This window comes from Phocoena phocoena, chromosome 8 (assembly GCF_963924675.1).
Source record: "Phocoena phocoena chromosome 8, mPhoPho1.1, whole genome shotgun sequence".
NCBI lineage: Eukaryota > Metazoa > Chordata > Mammalia > Artiodactyla > Phocoenidae > Phocoena > Phocoena phocoena.
In genome coordinates this window covers 59,397,184-59,415,807 of record NC_089226.1, presented here as the reverse complement: position 1 = coordinate 59,415,807, position 18,624 = coordinate 59,397,184, and the positions used below count along the sequence as shown (strand labels likewise).

The 18,624-nt window shown below is 36.5% G+C and overlaps 1 protein-coding gene across 1 annotated transcript in view; it reads right to left on the bottom strand.

The window, feature by feature from the left end:
* The window catches only part of FCHSD2 (FCH and double SH3 domains 2), a 301,858-nt gene that overhangs the window by 67,263 nt on the left and 215,971 nt on the right, over positions 1–18,624 (bottom strand). Inside the window, exons 9-10 of the mRNA XM_065882104.1 lie at positions 16,890–17,012; positions 4,652–4,747 (exon numbers count right to left, since the gene is read on the bottom strand). Coding sequence (XP_065738176.1) covers positions 4,652–4,747; positions 16,890–17,012 — 219 coding nt within the window. The remainder of the gene's footprint in view (positions 1–4,651; positions 4,748–16,889; positions 17,013–18,624) is intronic.

Sequence of the window (18,624 nt, the reverse complement as noted above, 5' to 3'; positions counted from 1 at the left end):
AATAAAGAAAGGATACTTTAGAAATCGGTAACTCTATATGGAAATACAGACATGGAAATATTTCAGTATTAACCATAAGCCAGCTACTAAATTACTACATCAGATGAAACTTGCCACTGATCACTGTCACTTGTAACCATCTTATGGTTAAACTAAGATTCCTAATTTAATTCTATGGCTGCACAGAATAGATAATTGTGACCTTATAAAATCATTTTGGCCAGTTCCTTTTGGTATATCATTCTAAAACATGACTCAAAATAATCATATATTAAAATAAAATGAAAAGGAATTTTGATTTACCAGCAGATAAAAAAAGATAAGCCACAAAAAGAAGAAGTGCAATAATTTCAACCCTTAATTAAATTCCAGTGGTAATACTGTGACTGTATGTTTTCAACTGGACATTTTTGACTTTTGTAGGGAAAATACTGGAATTTGAAATGGGTTATATTAAAAAGTTTTTTTAAAAAAAGTTAAGATAATATATGAAAACCTTCAGAAGAAAATTAAGTTAAATTTAATCATGGTGGTGACTTTAAAAGTCCTATGGCTTTCCTGAATGCATCTTACCTAAATCTAGATCAAATATTTATTGACTACTCATCTCTACATAAGGCAAGGGTATATACAAATTATACACAATAAATATCTATTGAGTGAAAAATGAATGTGTTAAATCCATAAGGAGTTCAAAGTTCCTAATATAAATTATAAAATCCAAAATAAAATTAAGGAACACTACTGTTCCGCAGGGGGAATCCATCTGCAATTATCATATCACTGTCCTACTTGAAAACATTCCATAGTTCTCCATATACTACCATATGTAAAACTCATACACAAAATCTGGTTGCAACCTACATTTATGGTGTTGTTCAACACCTTCACCATACCAAACCTCCTTGCTATTTCAACAGGTGATGCACTTTCAAGCTTTTCTGGCTCCAACACTTATTAGCTGAGTGATCTTGAGCAAATTTCTTAACTATAGTTTCCTCGACTATAAAATGAGGATTAAAAAGAGAACCTAAAATATAGGATTGTTGAGAGGACTAAATGAGTTAATACACGCAATGCAATTAGAAAAATATCTAGCATGAAACAAATCTTCAGTGAATTTCACCTATTATTTTCAATTGTTATTTTCACTTCCTGGCATGTTGTTTTTCAATCACTGCAAAGTAAATTTCAATTCATCTTCAAGATCTAATCCATACTAAGAAGACAAACAATCTGATAAAAAAAGACAAAAGATATGAATAGACATTTTACCAAAGTAAATATATGAATCACTAATAAGCTCATTAGAAGATACTCAACATCATCAGTCATTAGGTTAATGCAAATCAAAACCACAATGAGATACTATTTCACATCCTCTAGGATGGCTATAAGCAAAGAGATAGAGAGACAATAACAAATGGAAGTGAAGATGTGGAGAAACAAGAACCCATATACAATGGTAGCGGAAACACAAAATGGTAGCCACTTTGTAATAGTTTGTCAATTTCTTAAAAAGTGAAACAAATTTACCGTAAGACTCAGCAACTCAAGAATATTGAAAACATATTCATACAAAGACTTGTACACAAATGTTAATATCGGCATTATTGATAATAGCCAAAAGTGGGTAACAACCTAAATGTCTATCACTGATGAACAGATAAACAAAATGTGGTATATTCATAACACTATTCAGTAATTAAAAAGGTACAAACTACTGATACATTCTAAGACATAGATGAACCTCAAAAACATGCTAGGTGAAAGAAGCAAGACATAAGAGACCACATATTGTATGATTCAATTTACATGAAATTTCTAGAAAACGGAAACCTATAGAGAAAGAAAATAGACTAGAGGTTGCCTGGGCAGGGGATGGGAATAGGGATTAACAGTAAACGGACGTGAGGGATCTTACTGGGGTCAAGAAAATGCTCTAAAACTTACTTGTGATGATGGTTGTACAATTTGGTCAATTTACTAAATATCAGTGAATAATATACTTGAAATGGGTGAATTATATGATATGTAAATATGCCTCAAAAAATTTGTAAAAAGATTATACTACATCAGGGCTTCCCTGGTGGCGCAGTGGTTGAGAGTCCGCCTGCCGATGCAGGGGACACGGGTTCGTGCCCTGGTCCGGGAAGATCCCACATGCCGCAGAGCGGCTGGGCCTGTGAGCCATGGCCGCTGAGCGTGCGCGTCCGGAGACTGTGCTCCGCAACGGGAGAGGCCACAACAGTGAGAGGCCTGCGTACCGCAAAAAAAAAAGTATACTACATCAGGATGCATTAACTGTATCCATCAATGGACAGCAGGAGCACTCTAACATATACAGCACTTGCCTCATTATATTGTACTTATTTGTGTACATGTCAGTGAGCTCATCTAGTCCAGGCTCTTAACATGTAATAGCTATCCTCAGCCTCTATCTGAACAACTGGCACTCAGATGCAGTAGGGACTCAGTATCTGTTGAATTAAAATAGGCTCCAAAATAGGATAGTAACAATAGCAATTTCAGAAATACGACAGAAGATAGTGGCAATTAGTGCTTCCTACATGCCCTGCATTTCCCCGGCAGGAGTAAGTTAATGCGGCACTGACTGGCACTCTCCGTGACAGGCTTTTCCAAGAGGAAACCAGAAAAGCAAGTAAACAATGGTTCCATTCTCATATGAAAGAACAGTACTAGTCCATACTGAGTAAAAACAATTATTTGGGATTTTACTCTTTGTGAGCAGTAAGAATACTTAATCTACAACAAAACAAAAAGTACATACAGCAAATTTTACAGGTAAAAACATTTTCAAAATGATTATTCTAAAGACTTTTTCAGTGGTTGACAATCTGGGATGATTTTTACAAATGTGTGAGCATTTATCTTTTTCCATTATGAAAAAATTAACTGCTCCCCAAGTGCTGAACATTTCTTCTTAGAAAACAGAGTAGCATGTGGAACGAACATTAAACTGCAATCAAGACATTAATGTGTCATTAATTCACTGTATGACTCTGGACAAGTCTCTCTTCCTTTCTAGGCTGCAGTTTCCTCTTTAACAAAGGCAAGTTAGCTCTAAGGTTCTTTCCAGCACTCCTGCTGAGGAAAACTAAGGTGCTTCAGACAAGATGACAAATGAAAAGCTCAATCTTTTCACTATAAAGAGGAAAAGAAATCCCTAATTTATAAGGGAAAAACGGAAAGCCCCAGCTTATGCATTCAGTAGCCCCTTACACATATATTTATAACTTTCATTCCAATACCAGGTCCCACCCTTCATCAGCATGCAAACCCACACACCCCATCCCTCCCACCCTTGACCCACACTCCCATATACCTCAGCTATGGTCATTCTCAGAGCACTGACAGGGGAGAGCTCAATATCCACCAGCTGGGCAGCTTTTAAACTCTGCCCAGTACAGATTGCACAAGGACAGAAAACAGCATAGAGTTAGAATTTTAAGGCAAACAGGGACACACAGCTAAGAACATTTAGCACAGTGTTCAGAAACAATGAAGGATTTCAGGTTGTCATTGGGCTTTGGATGAGTGAGATGAGAGTTTCCTGAGGAAAATGGGCAAAGATAAAATAATCTCAAATTAGTTGCAATTTTAAGTCAAGCTTGGCAAACTTGTCCATACCCTGTATCCTCAGGACAATGTCTCCGAGTCATTCAGCAAAAGCTGGTCGATAAAAAAAGGCGCTACTATAAAGGGCAAGGGTTAATAAATCTAGAGGGAAATGCTGATTTCCTACATTTCTTTATATAGCCACTAACAGGGCTACTTAAAATTTAGTAGGAAAAGTAATGAAGATATCTCCAGCAAAGGTTTCTATTAAACTGATACCACTAAACTCTGATATCATAAACTCCACTGGTTTTGATTCTAGGTTTACCAACAGACTTTACCAATACAACTTGACTTCCCTCTTGGTTTGCCTGCATTGAGAGAATGTGCTAGATATGCCAACATGTGCTTTCTCAACTTGTAGAAGTTAAATACCTTTTAAAAAATGTCATTAAATTAGTATTCTGGTTCTTTTTCTTTAATTAAAAAATGGCTATCATTTTTCATAGATTAAACTCAAGGATAAAAATGTATGATTAATGATTGTTTTTTAAACACTGCCAATTTGGCATTTGTGTTAATACTTTAACATTCTAAGAAATGTGAAAGGAATGATAAAGGGTCTATAATTTTTAATAAAACCAGTAAAAATATTTGTATGCATATATTCATTATTCTATTTATTAATTCTATTCTGGTTAAAACTTAACCACTGGTTTCTTTGGAAGGGTATGCATGTGAAGAATTTCATGAATAGAAAGTATGTAATTTACATTTGAACTGAAAAAAATTTATTGAGTATTTTTTTCTTTTTCCCTCAGTTCAGTTTTCAGATTTCCAGTAACTTGTTTTATGATTTAACCCTATTAAGCAGAAAGTTGTTAGCATAAAGATACTGGGCGTGTTAGTCACATTTTAGAAAGAAGAAATGTCACAGTTTCTCTGCATCCTCACAGTTTTGTTATAATATTGAGATACACTCAGTTTTTGTCTGTCTATTCCAAGGATAGAAATTATTTAAGGACAAACATAGCTTAAAGACAAATGAAATGAAAATCTGGAATTCCCTTACAGTATCACTGTCACAAGGCTGGAACTGGAAGGGCTGGGGTTTGTGAAATACAGCATTCTCTTGTAAAAACAGCTGAAGATTATAGTCTCGTACCACCTAAAGAGAAAATAAAATATCTTTAAGTCTTTAATAAGGTTAAAATGTTCAATAATTGTGTTTTAAAGTTTAAGCTTTATTCTGCTGTTTTCCAAAAATGAGCAATCATCCAGTACTACGTGGTCAAAAAGAAATTATAATTAAAAATTTTTTTTTTCATTTTAGATAATAGTTGTTATCCTTGTGTCCCATTTTCTCAAGAATCTAAGTATGGAAAGTACTAGTTTAGAAACTAGCCCAGATTTGGGGACTAGACAATGTGCACTACTTTAAGACTACAAAAAGATGGCTATTACACAAAATGTTATTCTTTTGAACATGGGGTGGGGGTGTGGGGGTGTGGGGTGTGGGTGTGGGGGGGTGGGGGTGTGTTGGGGGTGGGGGGTGCAAATAGGGAAGCACATTAGTTTGTCAGGTCTCTCCCAGTTCTAAAGTTTTGTAGGCCTCTTAAGTTTGCTTTATGGAGATTGCCATCTACTAGGAAACTGCCAAATAACCTTATACATAACACAAAATAGTATTTTTCCAGTACTTCTTGCCACCTTTTTAAGGAGGCTGTATTCTAATTACCATCTTAAAGCATACCAAGAAGACAGACTAGAAAGTAATTTATAGAGAAGGGGAATTCTAATACACATAAAGTAACAAAACAAATAGCACAGAAAGACAGTCATCTAAAAAGAATTCATTGTATTATATACTCTGGGAAAGAGTGGAAATCAGCAACATGTGATTGTGCAGAAACCCATTTTCTACTTTGCTACACTGCTTACCCTTAACTCTTCTTTCATTTGTAGTATATTACAGCTCATTAGCACCTCTGCCAGAGGACGGGCAGAAGAAAGAAAAGTTTAAAGCAGCTCTGTGGCTATACTTTAGTAGTCCTGGGAAAAGAATTCATTCAGGAGATGGAGAAAGTAGGAGGTATATTCTGCATTTTATTTACCAGCACAACCCAATTCTCTATTGCTCCTCTGCACCCCCCACCCCCATTCAACAACCATTTACTGAGAGAGCTTACCAGGCCTAATGTTAAAGGCAGCAGAGAGGGGGAATACACAGAGGAATAAATATGAATACACAAAGTTAATATCTTCAAGGAATTTATAATCTAGAAACTGGGAGAACTAAACAGATTACACAATTAAAATACCCTATCAAAGTATGTAGAAGGTACTAGGAGAGCACAAAAGATGGTGCTATTTAATCCAGACTGAAGGGGTGGGATGGAGGAAGGAGTGGTTGAAAAAATATGGTCATGAAAGGCTGGCTGAATAAGCATATTCTCAAAGGGAAATGTGTTTTTTTCTTTTCCTGGATTCCAGTTTTAAGCTAGAGTAGCTGTGAAAGCTCTTTTTAAAATTATTTATTTATTTATTTATTGGTTGGTTAGTTGGTTGGTTGGTTGTGTTGGTTCTTTGTTGCTGCGCGCGGACTTTCTCTAGTTGTGGAGAGTGGAGTCTACTCTTCGTTGCGGTGTGTGGGCTTCTCATTGAGGTAGTTTCTCTTGCTGCGGAGCATGGGCTCTAGGCCCTCAGGCTTCAGTAGTTGCAGCACGCGGGCTCTAGGGTGCGTGGGCTTCAGTAGTTGTAGCTTAGTTGCTCCGCAGCATGTGGGATCTTCCAGGACCAGGGATCGAACACAGGACTGCGCCACCAGGGAAGTCCCCTGTGAAAGCTCTTGACACAGCCCTGAGACACAGCCTCACTAGTCACCATGCAGAAAAAAGCTAAGAGGATCATCCTTCTAGTTGCTAAACCTATCCTCTCAAGCACCACAAACCAAACTTCCTTTTCTTTCTTTCTTTCCTCTTTTTCTTTCTTTCAAGGGGGAAGTATCAACCTTTTTAAATTTTTAATTTTTTGTTATGGAACATTTCAAAGTAGAGAGAACAGAATAATGTATCCCCATGTACCTACCACCCAACTTCCAAAAACACAAGTTCTTGTTTCATCTATAAACCTACCTGCTCCTCCCCCACCCCAATTATATTGAAGTACATCCTAGACATATCATTTCATCTATAAATATTTCAGTGTAATGTCTAAAAGACAAAGACTTTAATTTATTTATTTTTTATTTTTGGCTGCATTGTGTCTTCGTTGCTGTGTGCGGGCTTTTCTCTAGTTTCGGTGAGCGGGGACTACTCTTCGTTGCGGTGCGCAGGCTTCTCATTGCGGTGGCCTCTCTTTGTTGCGGAGCACGGGCTCTAGGCACATGGGCTCTAGGTGCACGGGCTTCAGTAGTTGTGGCACGCGGGCTGTAGAGCACAGGCTCAGTAGTAGTGGCGCACAGGCCTAGCTGCTCTGCGGCATGTGGGATCCTCCCGGACCAGGGATCGAACCCGCGTCCCCTGCACTGGCAGGCGGATGCCCAACCACTGCGCCACCAGGGAAGTCCCCAAGACAAAGACTTTAAAAAATATATCCATATTAAAATTTACAAAATATATTATAAAACAACCAGTAAATGTTCAAATTTCTGTTCCATATTTTAAAAAGTTTTACAAATTGGGATCACAGTAAGGTTCCCACAGTGCAAATGGATGATGTTGCTTAGTTTTGTTTTCATATATAGGTTTCTTCCTCCATCTCCTTTACCCCCACCCCCCTGCAATTTGTTTGTTGAAGAAACTGAGTTTTTGTTTTGTAGAGTTTCCCACAGTCTGAGTTTTGTTGACTCCATCCTCGCAGTATTCTGTTTCTTGTGTGTCCTGTAAGTTGATGCTTCTTTGCGTTTAGGTTTTTGTTTTATTTTTATTTTTTGACAAGGTGGTGTTTACTTCTACGAAGAGGCTTGCCTCTGACTCATCTCTTTTTGATATTAATAGTTGTAGTGGGCTGAATGAATGGTGGCCCCCCAAAAGAGATGTCCATGTCCTAATCCCTGGAACTTGTGAATGTTACCTCATTTGGAAAAAGGCCCTTTGCAGATGTAATTGTTAAGGGTTTTGAGATTAGGAAGTCATTCTGGATTCTGTGGTTGGGCCCTTAATCTAATGATAAGTGATGTCATTATAAAAGGCAAACAGAAGAAAACACAGACAGAAGAGGAGCCAATGAGACCAGAGGCAGAGATTGGAGTAATGTGACCACAAACCAAAAAATGTCTCAAGCTATGAGAAGCTGGAAGAGGTAAGAAACTGATTATCCTCTGAAGCCTTTGGAGGGAGTGCAGCCTTGGCTGACACTTTCATTTCTGACTTTTGGCCTCCAGAACTCAGAGGGAATAAATTTCGATCATTTTACGCCATACAGCAGCCTAGGAAACTAATAGAACAGACCTATGATGATAAATGCCTAAACATATTAGGGGTTACAAAAACTAGAGATTTTTCTATTTTCTCTATCACTTTTTCAAGGAATTCTATCATTCCTTTTTCATTTATTAGCTGGAATACTTCCATAAGAAAAACTTTCCAAGTCAATTATTTAGTTACCTTGAGGTACATTTTGTATAAGGCAGGATAAACATTTCCTCTTCCCTTTATTATCTAGTTTTCAAATTGAGCTGTTTCCCTAGCAACCTCCAAAGAATGACCAATTATAGCTTTAATAAATTATTATTATGAAGTCATGTATTTTAAAATATTTAATGTGTTTTAATCTACTGTTGTTATTATCATTATTGATGCTAAAATTATCCCATCTTTGGCTAGCAAGATCACATCCTGAGTCCCTTTGAGATGGGACTAGTAGTTTTTGATAGTTTTGACAGTTTCCTTGCTTTCCATTATGACAAATTATTTAACAGTAATACCTTAAATATTTCATGTCCCAGATCTAGAATCAGTGCTATTTTCCCAAGAAGCACTGTTTTTATTTATTTACTTTTATTATTATTTTTTTTAAGTGAGTAGGAGAAAGTACATAGAAAACAAGATCTGTACACTAGAGGTACTGGGTTAGTTACTGGTCTTCTGTCTCGAACAATTCATTTTGAAAGGAAGTTGCAAAGAGATCCTGTGCACCTCCCAATGTCGGTGTCTTGCATAAATATATAAACCAGGAAATCGACACTGGTACAAAGCATAAAGCTTATTTAGATTTCACCAGTTATATATGCACTCATTTTGGGGTGGTGTATGTGTAGAGGTCTATACAATTTTATCATATGTATAACTTCATGTAACCACTATCACAATCAAGATACTTAACTGAACCATCACCACATGACTCCCTTGTGCTACTCCATAATAGCTCCCTCTACTTTCCTCATCCCTAATTCCTGGCAATTGCTAATCTGTTCTCTATTTCTATAAATGTTATTTCACAAATGTTACATAATGGAATCATGTGCCATATATCTTTTCTTTTTTGGCCATGTGGCACGGCATGAGGGATCTTAGTTCCCTGACCAGGGATTGAACCCATGCCCCCTGCAGTGGAAGCACCGAGTCTTAACCACTGGAACACCAGGGAAGTCCCACCATATATCTTTATGAGATTTCCATTTTCACTCAGCATAATTTCCTATAAGTTCATCCAATTTGTTGCATGTTATCAACAGTTCACTCCTTTTTATTGCTGAGTAGTATTCCATAGTATGGAAGTACCACCATGTGTTTGATCCCTCACTCACTGAAGGTCATTTAAGCAGTTTCCAGTTTTTGGCTATTATGAATAAAGCATTTGTGTCCAAGTTTCTGTGTGAAAATAAATTTTCATTTTCTCTGGGATATATGCCCAATCTCTCTCTCTGTAAAGCTGTTACTGAAGTATAAGTGACATACAATAAACTGTACATATTTAAAGTGTATACTTTGATAAGTCTTAACTTACCTATACACCTGTAAAGATATCACCACAATCAAGATAATGAACTTATCCCTCACCCGCAAAAGTTTCCTTATCCCCTTTGTAATCTTTCCCTCCAGTCCCTTCCTGCTCCCCTCTGTCATTCCTTGTGACAACTGAGGTCAGGCCTTAAATCTCATTACTGATGTATCCTTCAGCAACTAGCACAGCGACTCTGTCTAAAGTAGCATTCAATAAACAGTTGTTAAAGAACACCTCTGTATCCATCACTGAGATTAAATAAAACATTACTATTACTGTCAAAATCTATATAACCTCTCCTTATTGCATTCCCACGTTCCTTCGAAAGGAATGTTCCTCAACCTGTTTTGTTTTTTTTAAAATGTTTTTTAAGTGTTATCACTCCCACTCCCCAATCCAGGGACACTTTCAAGACATTTTTTCCCTAATCTCCCTCTTTGATTAAATTTTAATACTACAAATATACTGTATACATGTTTATGTATTATGGAATGCTGTAATATCTAAGATTTTTTTGCAAATCACCCCTCAAAATCCAGAAGCAATTTTTACTCCCTTGGGGAATATCTGCCCCTCTGCAAATGCATGCTGCTCTAGATGTAACCACTCTACTGAATTTTACCAAGCTCCTCTTTTCTTTTTTCCTTTTAATAGTGTTACTACATATGATGTATCTCAAAATGGTACTGTTTTCTTGGATATTTTCAAACACTGCATAAATGGCATCTTAGTGTGTGTATTCTTTTGCAAGTTGCTTTTTTTTTTAAATTGAAGTACAGCTAATTTACAATGTTGTGTTAATTTCAAGTGTAAAGCAAAGTGATTTAGCCATACACACACATGCACAAACACACATATTCTTTTTCAGATTCTTTTCCATTATAGGTTACTACAAATACTGAGTATAGTTCCCTGTGCTATACTGTAGGTCCTTGTTGTGCAATTTGCTTTTTGCTCAATATTACATTTGTGAATCTCATCCATATTAATGCATGTGCCTACAGAGCTTCCTTTTTTTTTTTTCGGTACGTGGGCCTCTCACTGTTGTGGCCTCTCCCGTTGCGGAGCACAGGCTCCGGACATGCAGGCTCAGTGGCCATGGCTCACTGGCCCAGCCGCTCCGTGGCATGTGGGATCTTCCCGGACCAGGGCACGAACCCGTGTCCCCTGCATCGGCAGGCAGACTCTCAACCACTGCGCCACCAGAGAAGCCCCAGAACTTCCATTTTTATTGCTATCTTGTATTCCATTATTCATCTTACTGTCAGTGGACAACTGGGTTATTTCTAGCTTTTTCTAGTCTTATAAAGGAAGTTGCTATGAACATTCTTTCAAAAGTCTCCTGGTACCCATGTGCCAGAGGTTCTCTAGGTTATATTCCGAGCAGTAGAACTGCTGGGTCATAAGCTAAGTGCATCTTTAAATTGACTAGATAATGTCAAATGTTTTTATATTGGATGTATCAATCTGTACCCTTCGGGGCAGTGTAAGAGTTTCTGTTAATCCATATTCTCACCAATAGTCATTCCTGTCTGTTTTTGTCAATCTCATAAGTATAGAATAGAATCTCACGGTGATTTGAATTTCCATTTCTTTGATTAATAGTGAGTATAAGCGTCTGTATTAGTTTCCTAGGGCTGCCATAACAAAGTATCACAGATGAGGTGGCTTAAACAACATAAAGTTGTTGCCTCACAGTTCTGGAGGCTAGAAGTCTAAGATCAAGGTGTTGGCAGGGTTGGTTTCTTCTGAGGGCCTCTTTCCTTGGCTTGTAGATGGTCATCTTTCCCTGGTGTCTTCATATGGTCTTCCCTCTGTGCCTGTTTGTGTTCTAACCTCCTCTTATAAGGACACCAGTCATGCTAGATTAGAGCTTGTCCATATGACCTCATTTTACCTTAATAACCTCTTTAAAGGCCCTATATCCAAAAACAGTCACAGTCTGAGGAACCAGAGGTTAGGACTTCAACATATGAATTTTAGGGGGACACAACCTAGGCCATAAAAACATCTTTTATTTATTTATTTATTTATTTGTGGCTGTGTTGGGTCTTTGTTGCTGTGTACAAGCTTTCTTTAGTTGTGGTGAGTGGGGGCTACTCTTCATTGCAGTGTGCGGGCTTCTCATTGTCATAGCTTCTCATTGTGGAGCACGGGCTCTAGGCGCGCAGGCTTCAGTAGTTGTGGCACGTGGGCTCAGCAGTTGTGGCCTACAGGCTCTAGAGCTCAGGCTCAGTAGTTGTTGCACACGGGCTTAGTTGCTCCATGGCATGTGGGATCTTCCCAGGCCAGGGCTTGAACCCATGTCCCTTGCATTGGCAGGCAGATTCTTAACCACTGCGCCACCAGGGAAGCCCTAAACATTTTTTTTTTTTTTTTCCTTTTTTTTTTTCCTAAACATTTTTTTTTTCAATTCTCTTAAAGTGGAAGTGCCGAGTCATATGGTAACTCTGTGTCTTATTATTTTTTTGTGGTACGCGGGCCTCTCACTGTTGTGGCCTCTCCTGTTGCGGAGCACAGACTCCGGACGTGCAGGCTCAGCAGCCATGGCCCACGGGCCTAGCCGCTCCGTGGCGTGTGGGATCCTCCCGGACCGGGGCACAAACCCGTGTCCCCTGCATGTGTCTTACTTTTTGAGGAACTACCGAACTGTCTTCCACAGTGGCTGCACCATTTTACATTCCTACAAACGCTTGTACGAGGGTTCTAATTTCTCCACATCCTTGCCAACACTTGCTATTGTGTGTGTGTGTTTGTTTTTAAATACTAAAGTTATCCTACCAGGTGGGAAGTGGTATTTCATTGTGGTTTTGATTTGCATTTCTCTAATGACTAACAGTGCTGAGGATCTTTTCATGTGTACATTTTCATTGGAAAAATGTCTATTCAAGTCCTTTGTCCATTTTTAAATTGGGTCATTTGTCTTTTATGTGTTGAGTTGTAAAAGTTATTTATATATTCTGATTATTAAATTCCTATCAGACACATGATTTATAAATATTTTCTCCCATTCTATGGACTGTCTTTTTCACATTCTTGATAATGTTCTTTGATGCACAAAAACTTTTAATTTGATGAAGTTTAGTTATCTATCTTTTCTTTTATTGCTTGAGCTTTCATGTTAAATCTAAGAATACACTGGCAAAACCAATAAAGATTTACCTCTGTTCTCTTCTATAATTTTATAGTTTTAGGATGTTGACCCATTTTGAGTTAATTTTTATATATGGAGTGAGGAAGGGGTTTAACTTTATTCTTTTGCATGTGGTTATCATGTTGTTTTAGCACCTCTTATTGGAGAGACTATTCCTTCTCTATCAAACGGCCTTGACAACCTTGTCGAAATCAATTAGCCACAGATGTTTGAGTTTATTTCTGGACTCTCAATTCTTACTGGTCTACATGTCTATCCTTATACTACTACCATACTATCTTGATTAGACTGCTTTGGGGAATATTGAAATATATATATTTTAAAATATTTATTTATTTTTTTAGGCTGAGCCAGGTCTTAGTTGCGGCACGCAGCATCTTCGTTGCAGCATGCATGAGGGATCCAGCTCCCCATTCAAGGATGGAACCCGGGCCCCCTGCATTGGGAGCATGGAATATAACCCATTGGACCACCAGGGAAGTCCCTGGGGAATACTGAAATATTAGTGATATGAAATCTTCCAATCCATAAACATTTATTATTTCCATTTATTTAGGTCTTCTTTAATTTCAGCAATGTTTTGTAGTTTTCAATGTACAAGTTTTCCACGTTTTGGATAAATTTACTTCTAAGTAGTTATTCTTCAAATGGTATTGTAGTTAGAATTATTTTCTTAATTTTCTTTCAGTTCATTCATTGATGGAGTATTATGGAAACACAACAGATTTTTGTGTTTTGATTTTGTATTTGCAACTTCTGCTGAATTCATTTACTAGCTCTAGGACTTTTGTGGAATCTATAGGATTTTCTATAATCATGTCATGTGCAAATATAGATAATTTTACTTCTTTCTTTCTGATTTGGTGCCTCCTATTTCTATTTCTTGCCTAATTGCTCTGACCAGGACTTCCAGTACAATGGTGAATATTAGTGGTGAAAAGTGGGCATCCTTGTCTTGTTCCTGATCTTAGGTGGGGAAAGCTTTCAGTCTTTCACCATTGAGTGTGATATGTGATGTAGGTTTTTAAAAAATGCCCTTTACCATGTTCAGGAAGTTCCCTTCTATTCTTAATCTGCTGAGCATTTTTATAATAAAAGAGTGTTGAATTCTGTCAAATGCTCTTCCTATGTCCTTTGAGATGATCATGTGATTTTTCCCCTTCATATTATTAAGTTTACTTTTTTGGTAAGTCTTCAAGGTATTAAGAATGACAATACTAGACAATTTAATTTCCAAAGAAATATAGAATAACATTGTTATTTTTGAATTGTTAAAAGATCTACATTATTAATTGGTAGGAATTCCCTTATGCAGACAGAAAGCAAGCACACATAAACAAACTGTAAGGCCAGTAGAACTACTTTTAGAATTAACTATGCCAGAGAAAATATCTCTGACAACATCTGCTTCAGTTACATGTAGAAAGCATTTCATAAAATATTAAGAAGAAAAGCAAGCTTCATAAATAATTAAAATTAAACAAAAGTTCCTAGGGCCAGCTGTTTCCCTTTAGGGGATAAAAGATATAGAGGGCATTGCAAAATTTACAATGTGTCACTATGGATTACCTCCAAAATATCTTTGAGAACACGTACAGTTACAATTTAGATATGTGGAAAAAAATGAATTCCGCCCCCCACACCCCGCGAAAAAAAATGACAAGCTAGTAATGGTGTAGAATAAAAACCAAAAGAGTTTCAAACTTCTTTTTGGGTTATTAGATCACTAGGTTGCTTTTAGCAGTATAACAAGAGCAACATAACAAGCTCTTTGTAATAGAAAAACACGTGGCATAAAACTTATAGGTATGAGCTCTTCTGGTACTAGGAACAAAAGGGCACAACTCCTAGTTACATCATTCTTACAAAATTTTTATTACTACCACTTTCAATCTAAACAGAAGAGCATCTCATTTATTCCTCATCCCTGGGAGTAAGATACTCATATGAGTGAATGTAGTGGAAAATAAAAGCTTATCTCTTTATGTGTCCAAATCAGTTGATTCATTTTTAATTCACTTTCTATGAAAATAATATAAGCTAAAGAGATAACATAGATAGTAGTAGAGCATGGAAAACACTATGTGTGAGTGTGTGACCTCAGGCGAGCCACATAAATTTCCTGGGTCTGTTTTCCTCTCTATGAAATGAGCATGATAATACCAACCTCAGAGGATGTGCTAAAAACTCCTAGAAAATTGTTAACTGCTGTATAAAATATTAGCACATTTTAAAGACTATATGTTTACCTGTTTTATAAACTAAAGGTAGTGTATTCAAACTTAACTTATTCTTGGAAAAAGATTTCAAGGAATTCTGTCTGGGGACAGTCTCTCTGATAAAATTAGAAATGAAAAATGCCACCCTATTACATACTCCCCCCATTGAATGGAAACTGGAAAAACTCACTTTTAAATAATTCATGGATTAATGACAGGGGCGGGGGTGGGGGGGTGGAATACAGAAACAATAAAAAAGCCCTACAAACATATCATAGACTGCAATTAAAGCAGAAAGAGAAATTTTTTAGGTTCAAGTGGATTTACTTGGAAACAAGAAAGACTGAAAATATAGAACCTAATAGAAAAAAAGCCTGAAAAAGAATAAAAATATAAACTGTAATAAAGTAGAAAGAAATAATGAATATAAAGGCAGAAATTAAGGAGATAGGAAACAATAACATTGAGAAGTAGAACAAGAGCTGGCTCTTGGAAAACATTAATAAAATAGACTGGTAAGTCTGATCAAAGTAAGAGAGAAAGCACAAACAATATTAGAAATGAAAAGGGAGACAACTACAGAGACAAACAACTTTATATGCAAATTTATGACATCAAATTTGATAAATGAAATGGACAATTCATCTAGGAAAGTGTAAGTTACCAAAATGTACTAAAAAGAAACAGAAAATCTGAATGGACCAATAAATATAAACAATCTGATTACTAGTCAAAAATCAACCTCTCCATAAAAGGAACAAAACCAAGATGTTTTTATAGACTTTTCCCTGCAACAACAAAATATATCAATAGTAATAATAATAAGATGTCAAATGTACACATGTTAAAATAAAAGAATTGTACAGAAACACCTATATACCCACTACCTAGATTCTTCAATTATTATTTTTCTACATTTTCTTTCACTTAACTATCCATCTATTCATCCATTTATCCTTTCTCTACATCCATCCTTTTATATCTTTTATTGAATCCTGGGGGGTGAAAATATAAGAATACAAAAATATGACAGGATTTCAAAGCACCAGACTAGTGATATTTGTATTCCCATATCAACTTAACATTTTAAATGTTTTTCTAAAAATAGAATTGGAGCTATGGTACACTGAAAATAAGAATAAATATACATGGAGGAGTTCAGGAAGAAAAGTCTGTGTCCCTTTTCTTTCCTGTCTTTGGACACTGTCTTGTGAGATGGAGACCCAGATTCCTTTCCAAACAACTTCTAAGGTATTAGCTAGTTCCTGCTCCTCCTGCCAAAAAGGAGAATTGAACTGGATCTTTTAAAATAGCAGTTATAAAATGAATATATTTTAATAAATGTATTCATTCAGTCAGGAAACATTTACTATGCACTTAATTTATCAGAAAGAAAATAAGATTTATTAATCGCAGGAACAATTTATCTTCCAAAGGGCAGTTTCTCTACTGCAAAAAATTTTAATCTGTCAGATCCTAAAGAAAAACGATTTCATTTATTTTCTACGTAAACAGTGTGACAGGCCAGCAAAGTTGATGGATGTCAACACTTTTGAATGAAAAGATTACTATCAAAGAATGACAGCACATAGAAGGCAAGGTTAATTTTTAAAAACAAGATATTATAACATTAATTTCTTTATCAATTATAAAATGCTAATTTTCCTTTTTGTGCCCCTTTATTATTCTTTGCACTGACACATGACCTTGTTGTTTTACGAACTGAGTGTATTCAAAATTCATTTGAGTGAAAGATAAAAGCTCTTTAAACCATTCTTCTCAAGAGCAACATACATGGCAATAGACTTTTTTGACCTTCATCAAGGAGAACAATACACGCTCCAATTTTGTTAGAAGAAATAGCGTTTCCAGGAAATTTGTCCTTTAAAGCATTCTTCTAATGTCATTGGTACCTTCATTTTGTTTGTATGCAAAAAACATTTTAGATTCTAAAATGGATAACATCACATATTGCACTAAAGGTAACTCGCCTTGCTGGAGGTTTCTAATAAAAACTGGAATGTGTTCTGCACAGCTTGGCATGTCTCTAGCTCCGTCCGGCTGAAGGCTATTAAATAATCCTTGAGGTGGTCATATACATTTCCATCAAGAGCCTGTAAAAGAGGAGTAAACAAAAGCAAAAAAATTATGATAAAGCTTTGACACACAATGCCTATTGTTTAAAAGGTAAGTTCAGTTTAAAATCTATTAATAAAAAATTAATAAAAGATATAGGTCGTTATGTAAGAATAAATATAAACCTTAAACAATCACTTGGGAAAACATGAATTTCTCTAATAAATAGGAACTAAAAAAGGTAAACCCCAATATTGTTAAAGTTGTGGGGACAGGGTAACACTCGGGAGACAAAATGCTTCATTTCTGATATTTGTTCATCTGCTTATTAGTTGTGTCAACTTCTGTAGTCACTTTATAAGAGTAGGTGTGGGAGTTAAATGAAATAATGGATGTAAAGGATCCAGACACAGTGCCTGGAACAGAACAGACATTCAATAAACATTAATCTCCATTTTTCCTCACCCATTATTGGTAAGATTCTAAATTAATATATTCTTACTATAGAGCAGTCAGAGAAAAAACACAATAGAAATAGTAAAAATAAAAAAAAGACTCAGAAATCCTGTTTTGGGGAAGAAACACCAATGCAAAGTCTACAAAGAGTTTTAAACATTCTTACTTATTTAAGCATTTAGAGCAGAACTCTTTGAAATTGAAAAAAAGGAAGAGAAAACCACTAAACATTTGAGATACATTAAGTTATGATATACACAGACTAAAATATGCATAGCCACCAAAATAAAAACTGTGGAAACTGTGTAGATGGAAAAGAATATATTGAATAATTTTAGGCTAACAAAGTAGAATAGAATACATACATACATACTAGCAACAGCTATAGGAAAATATATCAATAGTAATAATAATAAAGGTTCTGCAGTTTTACAAATTAACAAAGATCTTCTTAAAAATTGAGGTAAAATTCACATACCATAAAAGTAACCATTTTAACTATTTCCAAGTGTACAATTCAGTGGCTTTTAGTACACTCACAATGTTGTGCAACCATCACTACTATCTAATTCCAGGGCATTTGCATCACCTCCAAAAGAAATCCCATACCCATTAAGTGGCTGCACCCATTCCGACCTTTCTCCCCGCCTCTGGCAACCACTAAACCACTTTCTTTTTTTAAAATTAATTAATTAATTTTTGGGGCTGCGTTGGGTCTTCATTGCTGTGCGCAGGTTTTCTCTAGTTGCGGCAAGCGGGGGCTACTCTTCATTGTGGTGCATTGGCTTCTCATTGAGGTGGCTTCTCTTGTTGCGGAGCACGGGCTCTAGGCACGTGGGCTTCAGTAGTTGTGGCTCACGGGCTCTAGAGCACAGGCTCAGGAGTTGTGGTGCACGGACTTAGTTGCTCTGCGGCATGTGGGATCTTCCCAGACCAGGGCTTAAACCCGTGTCCCCTGCATTGGCAGGAGGATTCTTAACCTCTGTGCCACCAGGGAAGCCCCTCTACTTTCTAATTCTATGAATTTGCTTATTCTGGACATTTCATATAAATGGAACCATATGATATGTGGTCTTTTGTGCCTGCCTCTGTCATTTAGCATGTTTTCAAGGTTCATCAATGTATTAGTACATTTTATGGCTAAACAATACTGCATTGTATGGATATGCCACATTTTGTTTATTCATTCATTAG